Source organism: Aquarana catesbeiana, linkage group LG02, assembly GCF_042186555.1.
Source record: "Aquarana catesbeiana isolate 2022-GZ linkage group LG02, ASM4218655v1, whole genome shotgun sequence".
Lineage (NCBI taxonomy): Eukaryota > Metazoa > Chordata > Amphibia > Anura > Ranidae > Aquarana > Aquarana catesbeiana.
The window spans coordinates 133,701,916-133,727,955 of record NC_133325.1 but is presented as its reverse complement, the minus strand read 5'-3'; the positions used below and the strand labels follow the sequence as shown (position 1 = coordinate 133,727,955).

General features: G+C 43.5%; 1 protein-coding gene across 1 annotated transcript in view; it reads right to left on the bottom strand.

Annotated features, from left to right (window-relative positions):
- The window catches only part of RDX (radixin), a 227,520-nt gene that overhangs the window by 94,930 nt on the left and 106,550 nt on the right, over positions 1 to 26,040 (bottom strand). The window contains exons 3-4 of the mRNA XM_073613487.1: positions 18,731 to 18,814; positions 13,631 to 13,726 (exon numbers count right to left, since the gene is read on the bottom strand). Coding sequence (XP_073469588.1) covers positions 13,631 to 13,726; positions 18,731 to 18,814 — 180 coding nt within the window. The remainder of the gene's footprint in view (positions 1 to 13,630; positions 13,727 to 18,730; positions 18,815 to 26,040) is intronic.

Genomic DNA, 26,040 nt, shown 5'->3' with positions numbered 1-26,040 from the left:
TGAAGGCAAAAGGGGATCTGACCCGGTACTAGCAAGGTGTAATAAAAAAAATAAAGTAGCCGGTAAGTGTTTATCTATATCAGGGATACCAATAGACAGATTCCACCACAACAATTCCAAGCTTTGGAGTCTCAATATTTCTGCTACAGAAAATTAAGTTAATTAGAAACTCAGTAGAGACTCCCTTGCATAGACTAAAAAAGGTGTGCAAACCCGGAGCTCTCACTCAAAATGTTACCACCAGAGACAGTGAGATAATCTAACTTTGCAGCATTTACTAAAAACAAACATCACTTTAGGGCAGAATCACTCATTAAGACTTAGACTGGCAAGGAGAAACCAGAGTGAAAAAGAAAAACCATTCACAGATTTGTTCGGTCCCATATGCTTACCAAATTCTTTTAACATATTTCACAATTCTCTACAGTTTGGACTGTATGCTGTCCACCCTTTCGCTCTGCACACACAGAGTTCAGCTAACTCGTGTTAACAGTGCTCTCACTATCCATTGCCTGAGAATTCTAAAAGGAGGGTCTCTGCACTGGAGTTCTGGGTTGTGTGCCCCTATTGCAGCTCTCATGCTTCTTACCACACTGTATTGACATATATATTTGAGAAGGAATATAACTTGCAGCCAAGCAGGTTGTCCCTTGTGTTCATGCCACTTCTGCTGGATGTAAACCCCCCCCCCCGTTCATGCCACCCCTGCACCCCCCCCCCCTCCACTGTGTGGGCACATTGTGGTGCCTGCAAGTACTTGATTTGAGTACTTGTGGAGCCGCTGGGATCCACGTTGGAAGATTCGACTCAGTCAGACTCTAAAGAGCTGCGGGTACTGCAGCTACAGGTCAGACGGCTACAGGAACGGGCTATCGATACTGAAAACCGTCTTAGACAGAATAATATTCGTATCCTGGGTCTACCCGAAAAAGCTGAGCGGACCAAACCAACAGAATTTGCGAAGCAATTACTTATTACCATTTTGGGCCTGGATAATATGCCACCCACCTTTGCGGTGGAGCGGGCACACAGAGTCCCATCAAAACCACCTAAACCGGGGGCTCCTCCTAGGCCCCTCTTATTACGACTACTGAATTATTGAGATAGAGATAGGGTCCTGGCGGCTGCTTGGGTTAAACAAGACATACCTTTGGAAAATACCAAGTTATTATTTTTTTCCGGACTATTATCATGAAGTTCAGCAACGCCGGAAGTCTTATACAGAGATCCGTAAGTGACTACGAGAAAAGAGTAAACAGTTTAGCCTCCTTTATCCCAGCAGACTGTGTATTATAGAGGGCGGCCAGTCATTTTTCTTCGATACCCCGGATGCAGCTTCCACTTGGTAGGACGCACGCTAAGAAATTATTATCCTTTATTAGGAGCTCTAATAGGAACTTCTGCAGACTTTATTGAGATACCCATATTACCAACTAAAGCTTTCCCTCCCTGACCCACAATATAGATCTGGGGTGGTGGGAGGGAAGCTTTCCTGTGGGGTTGCCCCTCCTCTCCCTTCCACTTCCCCCTTTTTTTTATTTGTGTGTGTTTTACCTTGTTTTTTATACAGTGGGGCAAAAAGTATTTAGTCAGCCACCAATTGTGCACTTAAAAAGATGATCGAGGCCTGTAATTGTCATCATAGGTGTACCTCAACTACGAGAGACAAAATGTGGAAACAAATCCAGACAATCATATTGTCTGATTTTTGAAAGAATTTATTTGCAAATTATGGTGGAAAATAAGTATTTGGTCAATATCAAAAGTTCATCTCAATACTTTGTTATATATCCTTTGTTGGCAATGACAGAGGTCAAACGTTTTCTGTAAGTCTTCACAAGGTTGTCACACACTGTTGCTGGCATGTTGGCCCATTCCTCCATGCAAATCCCCTCTAGAGCAGTGATGTGTTGGGGCTGTCGCTGGGCAACACGGACTTTCAACTCCCTCCAAAGGTTTTCTATGGGGTTGTGATCTGGAGACTGACTAGGCCACTCCAGAACCTTGAAATGCTTCTTATTAAGCCACTCCTTCGTTGACGACCCTGATGTTGCCCTTGTGACCAAGGTGATCTAGCTTTTCCAGATTTATATAAATATTTTTTAGCCACTCAGTTGGTTACGATCGCATGGTGGCCAAGTCCAGATTTATCCAACTCCTCTACTTGGTTGAAAGCAGCGGTGGTAGTTTCTATAGAAGGTCTTAAGGTACTTGTATTCAGGGGCCGTAGGGCACCCTACCAGTTGACTGCTTCAATGCTCAACACTATTCGAGCTTGGGAGGCTGGCCTTAGATGTGAGCATCATCTTAAGCATGCGATCTCACCAAATGCCCATTATAGTTTTATCCTACCCTTTCTCAATTTGATAAAATTACCTGAGCCTATTGCATGGACTAAGCATAATATCAAATTACTCTTTCAGGTGGTCACTGATCGGAAACGGTCTACTTTTTCTACACTTGCTTCAACTTTCAACCGATTGCCGACTGGCTCACGTCGATACACGTCGGCAGAAGGGCACGCACAGGCAGATTAACGTACCTGTACGTTGCCCTTTAAGAAGCGGTTTGTGGGCGCGCGCATTTATTTTTTTTTTTTTACAAAAAATATGTAGAATACGCATCGGCCTAAACTGAGGAAAAAAAAATTTTTATATATATATTTTTTTGGGGATATTTATTATAGCAAAAAGTAAAAAATAATGCATTTTCAAAATTGTAACTATTTTTTTGTTTATAGCGCAAAAAAACGCAGAGGTGATCAAATACCGTCAAAAGAAAGCTCTATTTGTAGGGAAAAAAGGACGTTAATTTTGTTTAGGAGCCACAACGCACGACCGCGCAATTATCAGTTAAAGCGACGCAGTGCCAAATCGCAAAAAGTGCTCTGGTCTTTGGACAGACAAATGGTCCGGGGCTTAAGTGGTTAACCTGCCTAGTTCTCATTTATTTAGATATTTTCAGCTTTTCCATACCTTTCACGCCCAGTTTCCACAAGATAGCTTAATAGTTATACAATCCACTCTAGAATCAGGATAGATAGATAGATAGATAGATAGATAGATAGATAGATAGATAGATAGATAGATAGATAGATAGATAGATAGATAGATAGATAGATAGATATCGTATATACTCAAGTATAGGTCGTTCCGAATATAAGCCGAGGCCCCTAATTTACCACAAAAAACTGGGAAAAACTTATTGACCCGAGTATAAGCAGAGGGTGAGAAATGCAGCAGCTACTGTAAGTGGAAAAGAGGGTCAACAATGCCCATCTGCAGCTGCATGCCTGCCGGTGTCCTGTGCAGCCTGCCTGCCGGTGTCTTGTGCAGCCTGCCTGCCGGTGTCCTGTGCATGTGTCCCTGTGTCCTGTGTAGCCTACCTGTGTCCAGTGCATGCCTCCGTGTACCGATCTGCAGCCTCCATGTGGAGATCTCCATCCTCCGTGTGCCGCTCTGCATCCACCGATCAGCTTGTCATAACATCATTCGGCAGCCATTCCACTGTTTAAAAGCCACGCCTCCTCCTCATCTGTGATAGGCAGAACACTCCATTTCCCAGCGGTCAGCCTATCACAGACATTCTCTCATCCTCATACCACGGACGAGAAGGAGAGAATGTCTGTGATAGGCTGTACACTGACTGCTGGGATATGGAGTGTTCTGCCTATCACAGACTTTTGAACAGTGGAATGGCCGCCGTCTGTCTGCATGACACGCTGATTATGTAGGCAGACGGTGATGACTTGAGTATAAGTCAACGGGGGCACATTCAGCCTTAAAAAAAGGGCTGAAAATCTCGACTTATACTCGAGCATATACGATAGATAGAGATATATAAATAGATATATAGCTATATACTGCCTGGGGCCACTGTGGTTAAAAAGGACTAAAGTCTATTTTTGCTTTAGTAGATGTGGATATTTAACCACTTCAGCCCCAGAAGAATTTGCTGCTCAATGACCAGGCCATTTTTTCCATACGGCACTGCGTTGCTTTAACTGACAATTGTACAGTCATGCGACGTTGTACCCAAACAAAATTGACATCTTTTTTTTCCCACAAATAGAGCTTTCTTTTAGTGCTATTTGATCATCTCTGCGGTTTTTATTTTTTGCGCTATAAACAAAAAAAAGTGACAATTTAAAAAAAAAAAAACAAAAAAAAAAAAACACACAACACAATATTTTGTTCTTTTTGCTGTAATAAATAGCCCCAATTTTATTTTAAAAAAGCTGATTTTTTCATTAATTTAGGCCGATATATATTCCTCTACATATTTTTGGTAATAAAAAAAATAAAATAAAAAAAAAAAAAAAAAAAAAGCAAAAAGCGTATATTGATTGGTTTACGCAAAAGTTATAGCGTCTACAAAATAGGGGATAGATTTATGGCATTTTTTATTTATTTTTTTTTTTTTTACTAGTAATGGCGGCGATCTGTGATTTTTATCGGGACTGTCACATTATGGTGGACATATCGGACACTTTTGACACATTTTTGGGACCATTGCCATTTATAAAGCGATCAGTGCTATAAAAATGCACTGATTGCTGTGTAAATGTCACTGGCAGGGAAGGGGTTAACACCAGGGAGCGATCAAGGGGTTAACTGTGTTCCCTGTGTGTGTGTGTGTGTTCTAACTGTGGAGGATGGGACTGACTATAGGAGATGACAGATCGTGGTTCCCAGCTCGTAGGGACTCACAATCTCTCTCCTCACAGAACTGGGATGTGTGCGTTTACACACACACACACACACACACACGCGTCCCTGTTCTGCCTCTAGTGCCCGCGATTGCTCGTGCCCGGCGGTCATGAGCATCGGCACCCCCGATGTGTGGTGAGCACGCGGCTCAGGCAGGGCGCGCGCCTGCTATCCTGCTTAAAAGGGACCGATGTACACAAACGGAAAGATTTCTTCACAGTAAGAGCTGTGAAAATGTGGAATAGACTCCCGCCAGAGGTGGTTCTGGCCAGCTCAGTAGATTGCTTTACGAAAGGCCTGGATACTTTCATAAATGTACATAATATAACTGGGTACTGACATTTATAGGTAAAGTTGATCCAGGGAAAATCTGATTGCCTCTTGGGGGATCAGGAAGGAATTTTTTTCCCCTACTATAGCAAATTGGATCATGCTTTGCTGGGGTTTTTTGCCTTCCTCTGGAGCAACTGTGGGTATAGAATTGGGTATATTGGATTGTACGATATTTTTTATTTTGTGGTTGAACTGGATGGATGCACACCTACGACTGTTCGCGGGATTGTGCCAACCTGCCACAGCATAAGGATGGCAGCTGGTCGGCAAGTGGTTAATTTGTTAAATGGGATGCTTTAGATCCTAGTCCAGTTAAAATACTCCTTTGTTAATTATCTTTCTCTTATTTTCTACTTTTGAATTGATGGCTGATATGTAATGTGATTGGATCTTGAACTTGCATTAATATTTTGCTCCAATGATATTTTGTTCTGTCTTGTTTTGTCCGTTTATTAAGGAAATAAATAAAAAGATTTAATAAAGACCTTGACCCGTAAGGCTTCATGTACACAGGACGTTTGAAAACCTCTTCTGTACGCTGGAACTTGACAGCTGGCAACCAACATTTATAAACATCAGTTTTGCCACTTTTACCATCTGCATTTAGAAGAGTTTTCAATGGGGAATCATTTCTGACTATTTGTAATGGTAAAAAGAATACACTTTCTACAACCCTTGTATATTGTGGGTTACAAAGATTTCTCTCCCCCATTGAAAACGACTATTAATGAAAACACTTATAAATGAGAGTTACCGCGTTTACAAGCCGTTACAGGCATTTGGCATTTTAAATCTGTCTTGAACGCATTTTTTTGCTTTCCAAAAAATGCCTTTAAACTCAACTGCCTGGAAACTACTATAAACGACCCTGTGTACATGTGCTGATAAGGCCTCATGCACACGAGACGCCGGTGCAAACTCTGCTGCACACGTTTTTGAAAGCTGAAACAGGCGTTTAGAAACTGCCCGTTTTGCCGAGTTTGCATGCCGTGTTCAGCCGCGTTTTAGTGTGTTTGTGTCTAGAAGCGTCTACAAAGCAGAGAATGACATTTTGCGACCCAACTTTGGGGCCACTTGGTGCTAACACAGTGGAACTAGCACTACAACATATCCAAATTTGGGGTTCCTAGCACCAAGTGGCCCCGAGATACGGGGCCCCAAATTCGGGTTGCAAAATGTCAAACACTTCTGCAGCAATGACATTTTCCGACCTGATTTGGGGCCCCATATCTCTAGGAACCCCAAATGTGGATATGTTATAGTGTTAGTCCTGTGTTAGCAAATTTGGGGTTCCTAGCACCAAGTGGCCCCGAGATATGAAGCCCCAAAGTCGGGTTGTAAAATGTTCCTTTAAAAACACTTATAAACGCAAACGCGGCTAAACGTGGTACCGGCGTTTAGCCGCGTTTGGCGTCTGAAACGTGGAAAACTTTTGCATCTGAACCCATTTTTTTTGCTTCTGGAAAAACGAGGTTAAACGCAACTGCCTAAAAACGCCCAAAAATGAGACTGTGTACATGGACACATAGGATAACATTGAATGGGGGGCAGTTGAAAAAACAGTCCAACTGCCTCTGAACGCGCGTTTAACAGCGTCTCGTGTGCATGAGGCCTAAGGCCTCTTTCATCACTGTTCCGCCCCGTGAACATCCGCTGGCTCAGCGGGGATCGCTCCGCCGATCCCCGCTGAGCAGGAAGATGACAGGTGCATCGCTGCACACTGTGCAGCGATGCACCTGTCAGAGCGACGCTCTCCCCTATGGGGGGATCGGATGACCACGGACCGTAGTGTCCGTCGTCACCCGATCCGATAACGGATGGAAAAGTAGGTTTTTCCTCCGTTACACTTTTCGGATCGGAGCGGGGTCGGATGTCAGCGGACATGTCACCGCTGACATCCGACGCTCCATAGGGATGAATGTATGTCCGTTTTTCATCCGAAAATGGAAGGATGAAAAACGGACATACGGATCGTCCATGTGAAAGAGGCCTAAGACAACAGAGGAGAGTTCAGGGGCAGCTGAAAAAAACGGCCAACTGCTCCTAAACATCCGTTTAGTAGCAGCAGTGTACATGAGGCATAAAGAATAAGCCCTCCTCTCTCTGGATACCTAGCCAACCTGCTTCGGCTGTCTATGAAGGCTCTGTCATTTTGGAGTTAAATAGCAAGGAGCAAGGCTTAGCATTCTGTGTGGGCAAAATGTAAAAACATTGGACAATGCAAAATAAAATTGATCATTAATATAATTTCCTGTTCCCGTCAACAGAATAAACTTTCTGAAATCAGGATAACTGCAATAACTGAAACAAACATGTCATACCTCCACTGTGCAGTTCGTTTTGCACAGAGTGGCCCCGATCATCATCTTCTGGGGTCCCCCAACGGCACTCGCGGTGCGCTCGAGTCCAGCATTTACGTCCATAGACACAGAATGCCGTACTCGGTTCCACCCCCCAGTGACCACATCATTGGATTTGACTGACAGCAGCAGGAGCCAATAGCTGCGCTGCTATTAATATATCCAATCAAGAGCCGAGACAGAAGTTTTTTTACCTTAAGGTGAAAAAACACGAGGGTTTACAACCCCTTCCTGAACCAGCCGCCGCAGTTATACTGCAGCAGGATGGCTCCCCTGCACGAGCCGTCGTAGCTGTAAGTTGGCTCTTTAAAACGCTGCAGCAGGCGCTCGCACAGCGTGTCCCTGGAGCCAACACGCGTGCCCAGCGGGCGTGATGACCGCCGGGCACATGCGACAGAGTGAAAACCGGGATCTGTGTGTATAAACACACAAATCCTGGTTCTGTCAGGGGAGAGGACACAGATTGTGTGTTCCTACTAAGTAGGAACAACGAGATTGTTCCTCCTCTAGCCAGCCACATCCCCCCACAGTTAGAACACATTTAACCCCTTGATCGCCCCATAGTGTTAACCCCTTCCCTGCCAGTGACATTTATACAGTAATTAGTGGCCATTTTTAGGTCTGATCACTGTACAAGTGTCACTGGTCCCAAAAAAGTGTCCGATGTGTCCGTCGCAATGTTCCAGTCCCGATAAAAAAAATAAAAAAAATTGCAGATCACCGCAATTACTAGTAAAAAAAAAAAAAAAAAACATAAGAATAAAAATGCCATAAATCTATCCCTTATTTTGTAGACGCTATAACTTTTGCGCAAACCAATCAATATACATTTATTGAAATTTTATTTTTCAAAAATATGTAGAAGAATACGTATCGGCCTAAACTGATGAAGACATTTGTTTTTGTTTTTTACATTTTTTTGGGATATTTACTATAGCAAAAAGTACAAAAGAGTGTTTTTTTTTCAAAATTTACACTTTTTTTGTTTGTAGCTCAAAAAATAAAAACCACAGAGGTAATAAAATACCACCAAAAGTAAGCTCTATTTGTGGGGAAAAACAGGGCTTAAATGATTGGATACAACGTAGCACGACCGCGCAATTGTCAGTTAAAGTGAAGCAGTGCCGTATCGCAAAAAAATGGCCTGGTCAGGAAGGGGGTCAATTCTTCCAGGGCTAAAGTGGTTAATGGATCTGAATTCTGTAGAACAGCTTTTTCACCGTGGTTCCTGGTATCCCACATAGCCCGCATTATAAGAGGGATGTTTCACATTAGACAGTAAAAAATATTCTGACCCCTGCAAACGCTTTGCCTCAGTTGTAGGTTTCTTGGGTATTTTAGATTTGTTGTCCAGTTTGCAAACACTAGGAAAAGTACTGGGGGGGGGGGGGGGGGGGGGGGGGGGGGGTGAGGCTCCCACAGAAGCCAGGCATGCCTGCCTAACATTCTAAAATAGCTAGCAGGGTAAGGGCCCTCTCCTACATCAGACCAGCTCATTAGAGGCCGGGTAGATCGTATATTTTACAGGTATATGTATTTGTCCATTACTCACTCTAGACTAATTCAGACACCTAATGATATCAATGTGGTCTTAAACAGCAAAGTTATCCAAAATATAAAAAGCAGGTAGATTTCAACAATCAGGGCTTGTTCACATTAGCGCTTGAGGGTGGTAAAACCCTGTGGTTGAGCCTTGTTTTTATTACTCCCCCAACTGCTTCCCCTTATGTTGCTTCGTGGAAGAAAATATACCCTGTTGCTTTCAAGTGAATGGTGCAGCTCTGCACTTGGTTGTGGTTTCACGGGGTCAAAGCGGGGGGCAAGGCAATGATACAACACCACCTCACCACGGGCGGAGATTCATCTCCACGTACCTGCTGTCATTTTTTAAAAGTAGCTCTGTCCACATAGCCACGTCATTCATGCAGTTTCCTGTGAATTACTAAACTACAAGTACTGTCAGCCACCGCAGCAGATGTACTTGTAGTTTGAATGAACTTAGAGCATGCTGATCAGCTTGCCCATCGTTCATTCACATTGCCTACAGCTCTGCCACAACAGTCCATACAGAGGTACAGGCAGTGTGCAGAAGCCTGCCATTGCACTTCCGATCTGCTGATCATGGGTACAATACCTCCAGGCTCCTGTTTGTAAAATCACATGCACAATTTTTTCCTGCAAAATGTACATCTATTTTTTATGTAAAGGTGAACTCAGCCTTTAACTGCTCCAATACCAGGCACTTTTACCTCCTTCCTGTCCAGGCCAATTTTCAGCTTTCAGTGCTGTCAAACTTTGAATGACAATTGCGCGGTCATGCAATGCTGTACCCAAATAACATTTTTGTCATTTTTTACACAAATAGAGCTTTCTTTTGGTGACATTTAAATCACTGCTGGGTTTGTTTTTTTGCTAAAAAACAAAAAAAAACAAAAAAAGACTAAATTTTTTTTTAAAGGTTTCTCGTACACACGAGCTGACTTTTCTATCGGACTGGTCCGACGGACCGAGTCTGGTGGACAATCCGATCGTGTGTGGGCTTCATCGGACCTTCAGCAGACTTTTCCAGTCGAAAATCTGACGGACTTTAGATTTGAAACATGCTTCATATCTTTACGTCGTAACTCCGCCGGAGCCAGTTGCTATCGAGAAATCCGCTCGTCTGTATGCTAGTCCGACGGACGAAAACCCACGCTAGGGCAGCTATTGGCTACCGGCTATCAGCTTCCTTATTTTAGTCCGGTCGTACGTCATCACGTACGAATCCGTCGGACTTTGGTGTGATCGTGTGTAGGCAAGTCCGTTCGTTCAAAAGTCCGCCGGACCAGTCCGGTCGAAAAGTCCGCCCGTGTGTACGCGGCATTAGTTTGTCAGTAAATTTTGTAAATAAGTACATTTTTCTCCTTCACTGATGTGCGCGGATGAGGCGGCACTAAAGGGCACCAATATGCTTCACTGATTGACGGCACCGATGAGCAGGCACTGATTGGCACAAAGGCAGTACTGACTGGTGTCACCGATGTGCACTGACTGGCATCGTTGATGGGCACTGCTGTGACTGCACTGATCAGTGCCCTGATTATCTGTATAGTCTCCCTTGCCAAAAGATGGCGCGGATCGGCTCTCCTCTCCTCACACTCTGTCAGCGTGAGGCGAGGGAGAGCCGATAAATGGCACTTCCGTATTTACATGTGATCAGCTGTGACTGGACACAGCCGATCACATGGGTAAAGGAGCCAGGTCGTCCTAGGGATACAGCACGACCCTGATCACCACGTGAGAGCAGTGACACGGGGGCACCATCATAGGACGGCAACCCAGAACGAGAGGGGATCCCGCCCACCCTCATTTTACTATACGGTGGGCGGAAGGTAGTTAAAGCTATGTTATCTTTTAAGGATAGGCAAGTAAATACCAATAAAAAGGGTGAAATACCTACCTTTCCTTAAATAATGCTACATATGGGGCACGTCTGAAGACCTAGGCATTCATTCACACGATCTGTACTTGAGACAGTTCACCAATTCAAACTCGGATCCTTCATTATAACAGAAGTCACATGATCTACTGCTTCAGCCTTCAGATATTGGCCAGCTCTAAAGGAAATCTAAAGCAGTTTTTTTCCCCAGGACAAGTATTTTAACCCTTCTGTTATTCTATACTTACCCAATCAAGAAAAAAAACATTAACACAGCTTTAACTACTTTCCTACTGGGCACTTTTACCCCCTCCCTGCCCAAACCATTTTCAGCGCTGTCACAATTTGAATGACAATTGTCATTCAACGCTGTACCCAAAGGAAACTTTTATAATTTTGTTTGAGACAGAGCTTTCTTTGATGGTATTTAATCATCTCTGGATTTTTATTTTTTGTCAAAGAAATGAAGGAAAAAAAAAAAAAGACAGAAAAGTTTTTCTTAGTTTCGGTTATAAAATTTTGTAAATAAGTAATTTTTCTCCTTCACTGATGTGCACTAATGACACAGCACCGATTAGAAGGCACTAATATGCAGCACTAACTGGCATCACTGCTGAGCACGCACTAATTATCTGTGCAGATCTCTCCTGTGAGGAAATGCTGCCGATTGGCTCCCAAGACCCTCCTCACACACTCAGTGTGAGGAAAGGAATGCCGATAATTCCTTGTTTACATGTGATCAGCTGTGATCGGACACAGCTGATCACATGGGTAAAGAGCCTTGTCATTGGCTCTTTACCGAGATCAGTGGTGCGCTGTGTCCCAGGGACAAAGCGCACCATCGCCGCGTGTGGCAACGTCATATGCTGTCGTTTCAGAACGAGAGCCGCAGCCCGTCCGTCAATTGACAATACGGTGGGAGGGAGGTGGTTAAAGTCCACTTCCACTTTTTGCAGCCAAATTTAAGAAACCCCTACTAAATTCACACAACATACCAAAAATAATTAAAAAAAAAAAAACCTTCTTACCTTTCCAGTTGTTTCTTTGGAGTAGGTTTATACTTAGGAATGCAAGCTATTCTGACACTCACTGGTTAGTAGAGTACAGGCAAGGTCAATTGTGGTGCACATACAAACCCCCCCCCCCCCCCCCCCCCCCATTACACGGAAGGGGAAAGCTAGGTAGGAGTTTTATTCACTTAATAAAATAAGTAACAATGTTTTATTAAGTTATGCTATGTGATTGGAAACATGTAACAGATTTACAGTTAGGCTAGGTTCACCCTAGTGCGGCTAAAATGTGGTCCCATTTTCAGTGCGATTAGGTAGTGCGACTTGAATGCATTTTTTGGCTGCTGATCACCTGCAATAATAAAATTATGTTTTAACGGACGTTCATGGCACCAGCCCTTCTCCCTTTTTTGCATGGATTGTACATGGAGGTTTACACAGACTTCCCAGGTTGGGTGCTGTGTTCTTGAGGCTCACCAGGCATTACACAGGAGGTAATAGTTTGGATGCACCTGTTCCAGTTCTACTTCTCCATTGTCCACCCTTAAGCTGGCCAAAGATGGATGAAAATCTGGCTGGTTTAGCAGGGAACCGCCAAATCTCAATCCATCTATGGCTGTTTCCACTCAACAGAAGACTTACTAATGATTGACCTCTGTTGAACAGGAATGTTTGAAAACTGTCTGAAAACAATAGTACAGCTAGGAGGATTCCTCCATCCACCATTTTTTTTTTTTTTTTATTTAGATCAGAACAATTAGGAAAATAACAACAATAATCCATCTATGGCCAGCATCACAAAGCTCTACTTCTGCCATTGATGCTCAAAGTTCCCATGTAATCTGCTTTTAGAGAGCCTCTTGCACTTGCTACAGTGTCAGATGCACATCATTTCTCTGGACCATAAGAGTGCACCATTTTTGCACAATGTATTTTGACAGTTTGTAGTCACCTCTAGAAAAACATGGCAGGATTACCAGGCCTGATACAGCCAGTCAGTGTCTAAACAAACAACTGTAGTGGGTGACCATTTCGGTTCGGTTCACACTGGTGTGATGCGGAAACCCTGCAAATCCAGTGCAGGTTCCTGCATCGCACCTGACTCGCAGGCAGTTTACACTGCCCTAAGCGAACCGCTGGGAGTGTCACTACAAAGTTAATGACACCCCCAGATCAGTTTGCATATCGCAGTGCGAACCGTCAATTTGGACAAGAATCGGATCCGCTTCTGGTGCAGACAAAAAAAAAAAAAAAAGGGTCCTGAACGAGTTTGGCCCGATATGTATGGCTGAATTTGCATCACACAGACATCGCATGTGATCTGCACAGCAGTGCGGTGTGAATCACATGCAATGTCTGGCATTGCTGCAGTATAAACTGGCCCTTAGGGCAATTGTGCTGCAGACACCTCTGGTTTATATCTGGTTAAAGAGTTACCCGACAAGGATTTCAAACTGGTCTGATGGCAATACCCACAATGAGCCGGTGTCTGCAAGTGTCCTACAGACATTAGGTGGTTCCATAATCTAGATAAATGTGTATGCGCACATTTAACCTGACGAAACCATAGGTTTAATTTACTCATGGAAGGCTGATCACTCAATTCTCTTACACGGATTCAAGCACATTAGAAGTAGCCAGCCTGACCTAAAACTGTAGGTCTAAAAATAAACCTATTAAACCTAATAAAATAAAAATAACAGGCTTGTAATTAAAACGCTAAACAAAAGACTGAATAGCTAAAAATGCTAAAGGGATATATCAGAACTATAAAAAAGTAGATTAAGAGGGGCAACAAACCTTTTTATTCAGCTTTAGCCACGTTGAATAACCTTTACTGTCTACATACTGCAGCCCGAAGAACCAGACTTCACGCAGACCGACTGTCTTCACCACCTACAAAAGGAGACAAAATTACCACTATAGAGACATTTCTGACATAGTAAAAATCTTATGCAATGGAAGCTTGTGGATCAGCAAACCATAGAATGATATACCCATTTGTCCTGTGCTATTCTGTGTCAATATTGTTGCAGGATACACATTCCATACTAATCATACATATACAGCACCGTTCTTTGCTCTGATAGTGTGACTCCCATGCACAGGAATAATGTCACTGAGGAGTGGCCAACCAAGCAGTCAAAAGGTCAGATGGCTTGCCAGGTAATACTGCCATAACGTGTCAATATGCTGTGCATGCCAGCACATTATGTTTAAAAGCTCCTGGGGTACAATTAAAACTTGTTTTTGCTGAGGTCTAATTCCACTTTAACAAACGTGTTAACAAAAGCCGATTCCTTATAGCTGAAAGGCCCATGAAATGCTCAGTTTCAGAGTTGAGCGGTAAGTTCACACAGCATGCACTATGTCCAGACAGTGCAGGGAAATTTGCTTAGAATACTTCAGTGCAGGACATAAGGAAGAAAGGACAAAATCCTTCCTCCTCTTCGGCGAGCGGCCCCGTTGCATTCTGGGACATGTGTGTCCCAGAAAACAACGGGGCCATTCACAAAGCGCCACGCGACTCGCGCATGCGCAGTAGGAAACTGGCAGTGAAGCCACAAGGCTTCCCTTCATTAAGATGGACGGATCGGCCTCGGGGGCCCACATCGTGGGCTTGCTGGACAGGTGAGTGTCCTTATTAAAAGTCAGCAGCTACAGTGTTTGTAGCTGCTGACTTTAAAAAAAAATAGCGGCTGGAACACCCCTTTAAGGAGGATGACAGAACCCACCATCAGGAAGAGGGAGGCATCAAAATAACCTTGTCCAGCAATAAGAAAGGCAGCTTACAGTATAAGGCCGCCAAGCTAGACTCTGAAGAATGCAATAGCCACAAGAAAGGCTACCTTACCAGTAACGTCAGACAAGGGAATATCCCTAATAGATTCAAAGGGTGGCTTCTGCAGAAATGAAAGAACCAGATTGAGATTTCAGGGGGAAACAAGAGAACAAACATGGGGAGAGAAGCGAGCTACTCCCGAACAAAGAACATAATCAGAGAGTGAGAGGCCAAAAAGGTATCTGACACAAAGGCCAAGATTTGTCCCTTAATGGTACTCAAGGCCAACTATTGGTTCACACCAGAAAGACAGAATGTCACACAAAGTACTTCCTAGGATGAAAGTTCTTCAACTTGTAACAAGCAAAACAGGCCTTCCAAGTGCAATGGCAGTTTATGACACTTCCAAGACTTCAAGAGGGTAGGGATAACGGTGTCTGAAAGGCCCCTGCTGTTAAAATCAGTCAACGAGAAGCAGGATGGAACACTGGCCCTTGGGGCAGGAGGTATGAACAATCCAGAAGGGTCCACAAGAGCTGGAGTATGTCTGAGTAACATGTCCTCCTGGGCCAATTTGGTGCAACGAGGACCACCAGAATGCCCTCCTCTATCCCGCGGAGTAAGCAAGGAAAAATCTGGGAGGGCTGGATAGGCATAGACCAAGCTGAACTGATCCTGTGGTGTTACCAGAGCATTGGCGACAAACCTATCTAACTTTGTTGTTCAATATGGATAACATGGGACATTCCCCACCAATGGCCAAATATTTGAAAGACTTTTGGATGGAGATTCCATTCTCCTGAATCTAGGCACAGACAACAGAGAAATTTCATCTGCCAATTTTTTATTACACCTGGGATGCAGATGGAGGACAGGGTCAGAACATGAAGTTCTGCTCAAGTGAGGATCATGTCTGCTTCCCTTAGAGCTGCGCAATGTCTGGAGGTTCATATATGCTAACCGCCATGGCATTTTCCAGCTCTATTTTCATTGGGTGCCCTCATTATAGGATTGCAGCTTTGAAGGAACAAAAAAAAAAAAATCATCCTAAGTCCCAAAATGTTGACAAGAAATTGAGCTTTCTCCGATGACCAAGTCACCTGCACCAACAAGGCGTTCAAGACCGCTTCCTGCCCTTACAGGCTGGCATCCATTCTGAGATCTGTGGAGGAAAGGGCTTCCCTAACTCCAGTTCCGGGTTGGAAAACCACCATGCTAGAGAGAGTCTGACCCTGGCAGGCAGACATATAGGGCAGTCCAAGGAATAAGTCGCTTTGTGTCACACGGCCAGAATGTTGGGTTGCAATGGTCTGAGATTAAATTAGGCATATGGCACTGCCTCGAAGGGGGCCACCATAAAACCCAAGCAAAGAACTAAACCAGAATGGGGCTTTGGCATGTGAATGAAGAGACAGAAGTTTGTCCTGAGGCAAAAAATTATGGACAAGGACAGGCCCAGCACCAGACCCAGGTATTTCAATCTGCAAGATGGGTCCGGCAATGACTTCTGGAGGTTGAATATCCAAATCAATGCTCTGCAGAGCCTGTACCATCTTGGTGGATGTTGTCTGACAGGGAAGACTGATCCTTTAACAGGAGATTGTCCAGGTACCCGACAACATAAATCACTTAACAGAGCAAAGCCAGAACTGTGTGTAAGTACCTTGATGAAAACCTGTAAGAATGTGGACAGGCCCAAAGAGGGACAACAAACTGGTAATGCTGATCGCTGACTTGAAACCGCAGAGAATGGTGAGACAGCAAAATATAAAAAGGTGTAGATAGGCACTCTGGATATTGATTTGGCCAGAAAATCCCCCTTAAGGAGACAGGTACTGACTGATCTGGCATTGCCAAAGAAAACATAGGGACAAGTGAGTTTTCAGATCCAGCATGGGCCAAACACCTCCACAACACAAGGACGTCTTAGCTAGCATGGGGAACCTTAGATATTTGATACCTTTGGCTGCTCTAATGCTAAACAAAAGTATACAGCTTCCATAGGTGTAGCAACAGTCTCTTTGAGCTTGGAAGAAATATCCATATCCGATCTGATATCGCAGAAGGTGGGGAATCATTCTCAGCTGGCAGCTCCTTGTCATGTCACCTGATGCCAGGTGACAGGTGCACACCGCTGGGGTTGGGAATGCACTGCTAAGGTTATGGACCCTTCGGCTGACTGCTGCGGATGAAGCTCTGGGTGGTTCAGGAAAGCAGCTCCACCTGAGCACAGACAAGGATCAAACAGGGAGCTAGAGCATAAGATTTCCCAAGATGCGGAGTCCAAGAGCCAGCAGGTTTTCACCAGAACCATTGATGGCGAGGATGGACTTCGCTGCAGCTGACTCCAGGTTGCGGCCCCCAGGGTCTCCAAGCTCACGCTCATGGCTGGCTCTGGTGAATGGAGAGGAAGCAGCAATCCAGGGCAACAAGGGACAGTCAGGAAGACAAGCTAAGGGTCGGGGCAGCAAGCAGACAGGTATGGTCAGGAGAAAACATCCAGGTCGGGGCTACAAGCAGACAGGGATAGTCAGCATAACAAGTCAAAGTCAGTACACGTAGTCAAACGTAGAGCACATGGCAAGAAACACACAGGGAAGCCTTAACATAACATTGCTCGGGCAAGGCTGGCTTGCAGTGCACGGAGTTCAGTAGTGTTTCCTGTTAGAGGCTGGGGTGGAGCCATAATGAGAGAAGATTACTTAAACATGCAGGTGTGAGACCACGGTCCTTAAGCTGATACACAGACCAGAGAGGTATACAGACAGGGCATGAATCATTACTGCAGATTCATGACACTCCTCCTCTTGCACTGTAAGTTACTCTAGGACAAGTCAAAGATTGACTCAAGAGGGGAGGTGGAAGGGGCACAGTCATGACCCTTGTGGTCTAGAGCCTCGACAAAGTCCAAAATTTTGCCTGTGAAATCTGACTCTTGCAGAAAATTCAAGAACGGGAGGATGAGACTGGTGCAGCAGACGATCTGGCTGAACAACAAGAGAAAGGAAGGGATTCAGAATTGGGGCAATCATCAGAGTAGAGTGTACTAGGGCCCTGCAATACAACCCCCAATGGAGCTAAAGGCTGAGCCTGAACTACTGAGCCAATATGACCCCTTATCCCCATGAAGAAAATATCCTCAGAGGGATACTTATGACTTCCTGCAAGCACCTGCAGGCCACTGTAACCCAGGATCTGTGAGTGCAAACTGCTGCAATGTGCCCTCAGGAGAAGTAGGAGATGTTGCTCGGCCAGTGTCCCAATTCCAAAGAGGAAGAGGCAGGATTCGCATTGCACAGTAACCTCCTGGGAATGGGCGGCACAGGCACAGTAGTGCTCATTTTTCACAGGCACAGAACAGCACTCTCATACGGTGCAAGAATACTACACCAGCCACCCTTTAGTAACACACAACTAAATGGCACCAAAAAAACAGTACCCTGGATAAACTGGAACCCTACACCACACCAGTGGAAGGGTGGACAGTGGTTTGCAACTCATTTTAAAAAGGGAATAACTTAGAACCCTGCGTTGAAACATTTAAAGGGCTACTGCCCTGTACTAAACATGTCAGTTACAGAAATAAGGGGAAAGTAACTCCTACTGGTTTTTCCTTCCACAGGGGTCTTTAAAAACTGGCCTCTGCACCAGGCAGACCACAGCTCCAGACCTGTAAAGCACCTTGCAGCTAATGCCATATGTTGTACTATGTGCCAAGGGGAGCACCCACACCAGGACCTAGTGCAAAGCAACATTACAGGTCGGCCCTGCATCTTCTACCAGGCAGGTGTCCAGGAAGGGACCCTGGGGACCAGAAGGCGGTAGCATATAACACAATCATAATACATTTAAAGATGTCTGTATCCTGTACTGAATGATCAAGAAATTGTTTTCTGCAGAGATTAGGCTTTAAATTAAAAAACTTTTCTTTTTTTTTCCCATACACTCATACATAAGGCAGTTCTGTTTCAAGTGGTTGCTTTTAACCCCATCACCGATAATAATGCAACAGTTGTTCAACAGGAATACAGTCTGTACTTTGTGCCAGAAAGATACATTTATACTAAAAATGGTACAATAATATATTACAAAAGAGGTGTCAATGTCAATATATGTACCTGGTCAAACAGCTGCTTGCCAGTTGTGTTCGGCTGAATGGCAAACTCCAGCTCCGCATCCATGGTGGTCACACGAACATTAATCTATATCAAAAAGGCAAAAAGAAAAAAGTGATCCACAATTCATAATTAATGCATAAATACAGTTGTGCTCATAAAAGTTTACATACCCTGGCAGAATTTATGATTTCTTGGCCATTTTTCAGAGAATATGAATGATAACACAAAAACTTTTCTTTCACTCATGGTTAGCGTTTGGTTAGTTAGTTTTGGTTAGTGTTTGGCTGAAGTCATTTATTATCAATCAACTGTGTTTACCCTTTTTAAATCAGAATCACAACAGAAACTACCCAAATGACCATTATCAAAAGTTTACATACCTCAGTTCTAATACAGCGTATTGCCCCCTTTAACATCAATGACAGTTTGAAGTCTTTTGTGGTATTTATGGATGAGGCTCTTCCTCTTCTCAGATGGTAAAGCTGCCCATTCCTCTTGGCAAAAAGCCTCCAGTTCCTGTAAATTCTTGGGCTGTCTTGCATGAACTGCACGTTTGAGATCTCCCCAGAGTGGCTCAATGATATTGAAGTCAGGAGACTGAGATGGCCACTCCAGAACCTTCACTTTATTCTGCTGTGTGTTTTGGATCATTGTCATGTTGGAATGTCCAAGTACGTCCCATTCGCAGCTTCCTAGCTGATGAATGCAAATGTTCCTCCAGTATTTTTTGTTAACATACTGCATCTTGCTATTAATTTTGACCAAATTTCCTGTGCCTTTGTAGCTCACACATCCCCAAAAACATCAGCGATCCACCTCCATTTTACACAGTAGGAATGGTGTACCTTTCATCATAGGCCTTGTTGACTCCTCCCCAAATGTAGCGTTTATGGTTGTGGCCAAAAAGCTCAATTTGGTCTCATCACACCAAATGACTTTGTGCCAGAAGGTTTGAGTTTGTCTCTGTGCTGTTTGGCATATTGTAAGCGGGATACTTTGTGGCATTTGTGTAGTAATGGCTTTCTTCTGGCGACTCGACAATGCAGCCCATCTTTCTTCAAGTGCCTCCTTATTGTGCATCTTGAAACCGCCACACCACATGTTTTCAGGGAGTCCTGTATTTCACCTGAAGTTATTTGTGGGTTTTTCTTTACATCCCGAACAATTTTACTGGCAGTTGAGGCTGAAATTTTAGTTGATCTACCTGACCGTGGTTTGGTTTCAACAGAACCCCTCATTTTCACTTCTTAATTAGAGTTTGAACACTGCTGATTGGCATTCTCAATTCCTTGGATATCTTTTTATATCCCTTTCCTGTTTTATACAGTTCAACTACCTTTTCCCACAGATCCTTTGACAAGTCTTTTGCTTTCCTCATGACTCAGAATCCAGAAACATCAGTGCAGCACTGGATGAAAGATGCAAGGGTCTGTCAGGAATCCAGGAACTTATTGACCTTTTATACACAGACACACTAATTACAAGCACACAGATCACAGGTGAGGATGGTTACCTTTAATAGCCATTCAAACCCAAAATTTTGGTCAACTTGTGTGCATGTTATATGGCCAAAATCACCAGGGTATGTAAAGTTTTAATCAGGGTAATTTGGGTAGTTTCTGTTGTGATTATGATTTAAAAAAAGAGTAAACACAGTTGATTGATAATAAATGGCTTCTGCCAAACACTAACCATGAGTGAAAGAAATGTTTTTGTGTTATCATTCATATATTCTCTGAAAAATGGTCACAAAATCAAAAATTCTTCCAGGGTATGTAAACTTATGAGCACAACTGTATATACAACATACCCTTACAACATATTATGAGCATAGTCAGTGGTACAGAAAAGTAGAAGACACCAATACCTTAAGGCTGAGTTTGAACCAGTTCTCTTCATGTTTTTATCAGGCTCCCATATTTACACAGGATAACATTAACAGGATGTGATTGATGTATTGTTAGCAGATGTTGCATAAAATTTGGAAACATCAAACTGAAGAGGATTCTAAAGCTGTCAGGCAACTCAGAGCACAATACGATAAGAGATGGAAAACATTTTTACAGTAATCAAAATGGTCATTTCCATGGCAAATATGAGATGCAAAAATGGTCCCTGAATACTGCCTTCTGGACAAAGACAACTTTGCCACCACTAACTGTCACTGCACACCATGGATGAGATGCTCTATGCAAAAGCTAGGGGACAATGGGCAGCAGTTCCAAAGAGTCCTTGTCCCTTTTCTAATACTATCTGAGAAAGCAATAAAGGCCAAAGTGAAACCACAGTATAGCCATGATCTTCAGAAATTAGTTTAAAATATCAACAAATTACTTAAAAATATAGCTTTTAAAACTGGGTCTTAAAAGCTGGGTATACATTTTACAAACCTAGGTCGGTTCCTAAGGAACAGGCCCAAATACACTAGATGAGTGGACCTGTTGGCCACTTTTCACCCAATATCCTTTGACTGAAAAAAAAAAAAAAAAAAATCGAAAGAACTGGGTGGAAAATTGTTGGTCAAATAGCGATTGCTGTTCAGGTATTCTGAGAGGTGCCAGGCTGCAGCAGTCAGAATACATCAACTGAAGCAGGAGATTCCTTAAGCCATGTTGTATAAGCATGGGAAAGGAAATCTGTTAGATTATCTTTATTCAGCCTGCAGGTTAAATGAAAAAAAAAAAAAAAGTCTGCGTGGGTACTGTATGCCCAGCTAAACACAGAGGATACAATCTAATTGCTCTACCTTTAATCTAGCCTTAACTTGATGCAGCTAGCTGCCTTTTTAGCTAACACGGCCAAACACCATTAGATTTACAGAGAACGTCTGTACAAATACTCGTATGAAATTTATCAGTGCATTCGATGACATCACAAATGTTTTTAGAAAGCAATTCAAAATTTAGTTTGCTTTTACCATTTGGTTTTGGAATGAATAATTTCCTAAAGAAAAACCACATTACCGTTTAGAAATTCATCTTATCTAAAAATTCTTTACCACGCTCCTTCGAATTTTGAAGTCACTGGGATCCAAAATGAACATCAATTTGACCCCACTAATGATTAACAAATTGAACATACATTTCTGAAACTAAAGATTCCAACAAAATTCAGCTAGTGTATGACCAGTCCAAATTACTGTAGTTGACAGGTATTTTTTAAGGATTCATACTCGGGGCTTTAGAAATGAAGCCCAAATACTCTGCTCAGCACAGCCCACTATCTAAGCTTGTTGCAGCCCCGCCCATTAGTACAGAAGAGGGAAGTTGTACAGCACAAACACCTGACAAAAAAAACAGCTGTCCAATCTGGAAGTAATGTGAGGAGAAGAGGTTTTAGCCCTGTGGGGTCGTGAAATTCTGAACCTGGGTTTTTGCAGGGAGCACGCTGCACAGCACACTCCCACCACAGAGACCAGAGAGCCTCAAGTCCCGTATGAACAGTTCCCGACCACCTGATCACTGTGATGGCCTCTGATTGGCTATCACAGTGATTAGTCACTATTCATGCCACCCGCTGTGTTTTTTGGATTTTTTATTTATGGAGAAAAATATTAAAATTTTACTAACACATGTCAAAAAATGCAAAATTCTGTTCAGGCGTTAAGAACTGTTTTACCCTGTATCATTAAATAAATGCAAGATTAATCCATCTATGGCTATTTTCCTCTTTTTTATTGCTCTATATGATCCTTAGGAGGATTTCTCATAACTGTCAGTTTTTCATTTGCTGCCTGAGTTTTTGTTAGGGGGGTTCCAGTCCCCCACATTCTGTGTGTCACAAGAACAGGAAGGGGGGGGGGGGGAAGGAAAGAGGGGGAAAAAAAGTAATAGCACAATATGTAGGTGAAGTGGGAGATTCATCCATCCGTGCTGTATATAGAAAAATATAATCTATTATTTGATGTATGAAACGCCGATTGTCATGCTCTACAAATGTTGTTACAGTATTTAACAGGATCTGAGGCCCTAACGAAGCAGGTCTACCCCTGAAATGCATTGGCTATATATATATATATATATATATACACACATACATACATATATATACACACACACACACACACACACACATACATACTAAAAATGGATCCTTGAACCCAGGATTACACCACCCTGGACAAATATTTTGTTGACTTGTTTTTATAAAAAAAACCTTTTTCTTTTTATAATTATATAATTAAAGTTTTGTACAAATGGTTTTATATAACCTTTTGACTTCGTGGTCATTGACTCAAGGAAGTACATGGAGAGTCCCAAACCATACTTAGATTTTTGCAATTGTCTTTTAAAGGAATGGTATTTCATAAGGGCATGCATTGATTCACATTCTTATCCCATACATTTTAATACATCTCCAGGTAGGTGGGGAAGGGTTGGGAACTCCCACAGTTTCTGGCGCAATTGGATAGCTTTCCTCACGCTACAAAACACATTTTATTTTTGGGTGAGTCCATGCTGGAGAGATTTCATTTAGGTTATCTCACTAGAACAGGAAGTGAGGACAACTCTCCTCAAAGGACTGACAAAAACTGGAACAATACCTGAAAGAGGTCGTAACCATTCCCTTCTTTGTCTTTTACTTTAAATACTGGAGTGTCAGTTTGTAAAACCTAAAAAAAGAACCTCTGAAGATATCCAACTCCCTCCTGTTTTACATGCTCATCTGTGGCCTTCTTTTTTTCAAAAGGTGTTAATCACTCTCATTAAACAGATAACTATTTATAACTCCTTTGAGTCCAGGGAAGGATAACCCTTTGACTCCTAAGCCTCAATGGCTGTAAAAGTTGCTTTCAACTGCAGGATTAGTGTCAACAGCTAAACATGATGGAATTGTTTAACAGTCCCTATCACTAGAAGCCATCTGCCAGCCATCATCTAACCAGCTTATCTATGGCCCCTCAACTGTCAGTGACTCCAGCCTGACTGAGCTGAGCACAACAATGGTGGAGAGCAAGAAAGAGAAGCAACAGGTTGAAAAATCAATGGTGGGGGATAAAAGCAGAACACAGCTGCACTCTTCCACAAGGAAAATACAAGCACATAAATAAACAGAGGTTGAAGAGAAATCAAACACTACAGCTGACTTGTATATTTGATGGATACAATGTAATATTTTCCAGACAGGACATATCTTTCATTTGGGGCTTTTTTTTAATGTGCACTGGTAAGTATTTTTCCAATGAACGGTGCTGCATTTCTGGCTCATCCCGTTTTATATTTAATATAGTTTTACCAGGAGAAGATACTTTCTGCCTCAAAATGTACGTATACTTTTTCTTCTCCATGTGTTTTCAATCTGAACCCATTCTTCTCTGGTGCAGACTCTTATGCCCCGTACACACGGTCGGATTTTCCGATGGAAAATGTGTAATAGGACCTTGTTGTCGGAAATTCCGACCGTGTGTGGGCTCCATCACACATTTTCCATCGGATTTTCGGACACACAAAGTTTGAGAGCAGGCTATAAAATTTTCCGACAACAAAATCCGTTGTCGGAAATTCCGATCGTGTGTACACAAATCCGACGGACAAAGTGCCACGCATGCTCAGAATAAATAAAGAGATGAAAGCTATTGGCCACTGCCCCGTTTATAGTCCCGACGTACGTGTTTTACGTCACCGCGTTCAGAACGATCGGATTTTCCGACAACTTTGTGTGACTGTGTGTATGCAAGACAAGTTTGAGCCAACATCCGTCGGAAAAAATCCTAGGATTTTGTTGTCGGAATGTCCGAACAAAGTCCGACCGTGTGTACGGGGCATTAGGCCTCATTCAGACGGGCGCCAACACCCAATGTCTTTTTGCACTTGGCAAACAAAACACTTTGAATTGTATATTAAGAGAGAAATGCATTGTTCCAATTTACATATACTTTAACCACTTCCCGCCCAGCCTATAGCAGAATGACAGCCGGGCGGTGGTTGCATTAGCCTGACTGGGGCTTCTACCTTCCTGATGCCCTGGCAAACCCCTTATGGTTGCCTGCCAACTCAGGATCCGCTATAATCCCCCCTTTCATTGCACAGCCAGGTTTGCAGCCCAACACTACAAATTTTTTCCAATTAGATTTTTATTTTTTCTTTCCACAAGATTTGCTTCAGAATATGGTGGACCAAACCAATCTGTATGCATCCAAATTTATTGCTGCCAGCCCCAACTCTGCGGGCGAGGGGCTCATTAAAGGGGGCCCCCAGATCCCAGCCCCCCACCCTACGTGAATGAGTATGGGGTACATCGTACCATTCACCTGGGGAAAAAAAAGTGTCAAAAAAAACAAAACACAGGTTTTAAAAGTAATTAGGCCGCTCCTTGGGTCTTCTTCCGACTTCGGGGGGTCTTTCAGGCCTCTTCTCCCTCTCTCTGGTGTCGTCTCCGTGCTCTCTGGTTCTTCTCCGGTGCCCTCTTCCCCGAGGTGCTTTGGGGTGGTGGGGCCCCTTGCCCCAAAGCACCAACTCCCCCCCATGTTGAGAGCATGCGGCTGGTTCAGGAGGGGGGCTCGCTTGTCCCCACCCCCTTTCCTGACCGACCGGGCTGCGTGCTCGGATAAGGGTCTGGTATGGATTTTTGGGGGACCCCCACGCCGTTTTTTCGGCGTAGGGGGTGCCCCTTGAAATCCATACCAGACCGAAGGGCCTGGTATGCTCTTGGAGGGGAACCCATGCCTGTTTATTTAAAATTTGGCGTGGAGTTCCCCCTCAAGATTCATACCAAACAGTGCCTGGCATTGGCGGGGATCCAAGTTGGATCCCCGTGCTTGTCATTGGGAAAGGAAAAAACATTTTTCCTTTCCCGATGAGCGAGCCAGCCCGGCGCTGCTATCCGCAGCCAACACAGTGCACTGCGATTACCTGCGGTTATGTGCGGATAGCTGCGCTAAATCGCTCCTGGACGCAATCAATTCTATTTTTTCTATCCGCACAACACCGCAGCTAATCAAAACGCAGCTAAACGCAGTGTGTGAATAGGAAAGCATTGTGTGCTTTTAGCTGCGGTAGAAAACTAGAAAATCCACAGCTAAAAGCACCATTCTATCCATCCGCGTGAAAGGGGCCTAACACTGGACAAATTTAAATTGTTTTTGGGCCTTATATTCAATATAGGGCTTGCAGAAGTTTACAGAAGTTTTTATCCCAGACCAAAAAATTTGTGTGGACGAGTCCCTTATACATTTTACTGGCCGACTGCACTTCAAGCAGTATAAACCAAGTAAGAGCCAGGTATGGGTTGAAATTAAATAAATTGTGTGATCGAGCCACTGGATACGTGTTCACATTCCGTATTTATGAAGTCATAAGACTCCCAGCTCC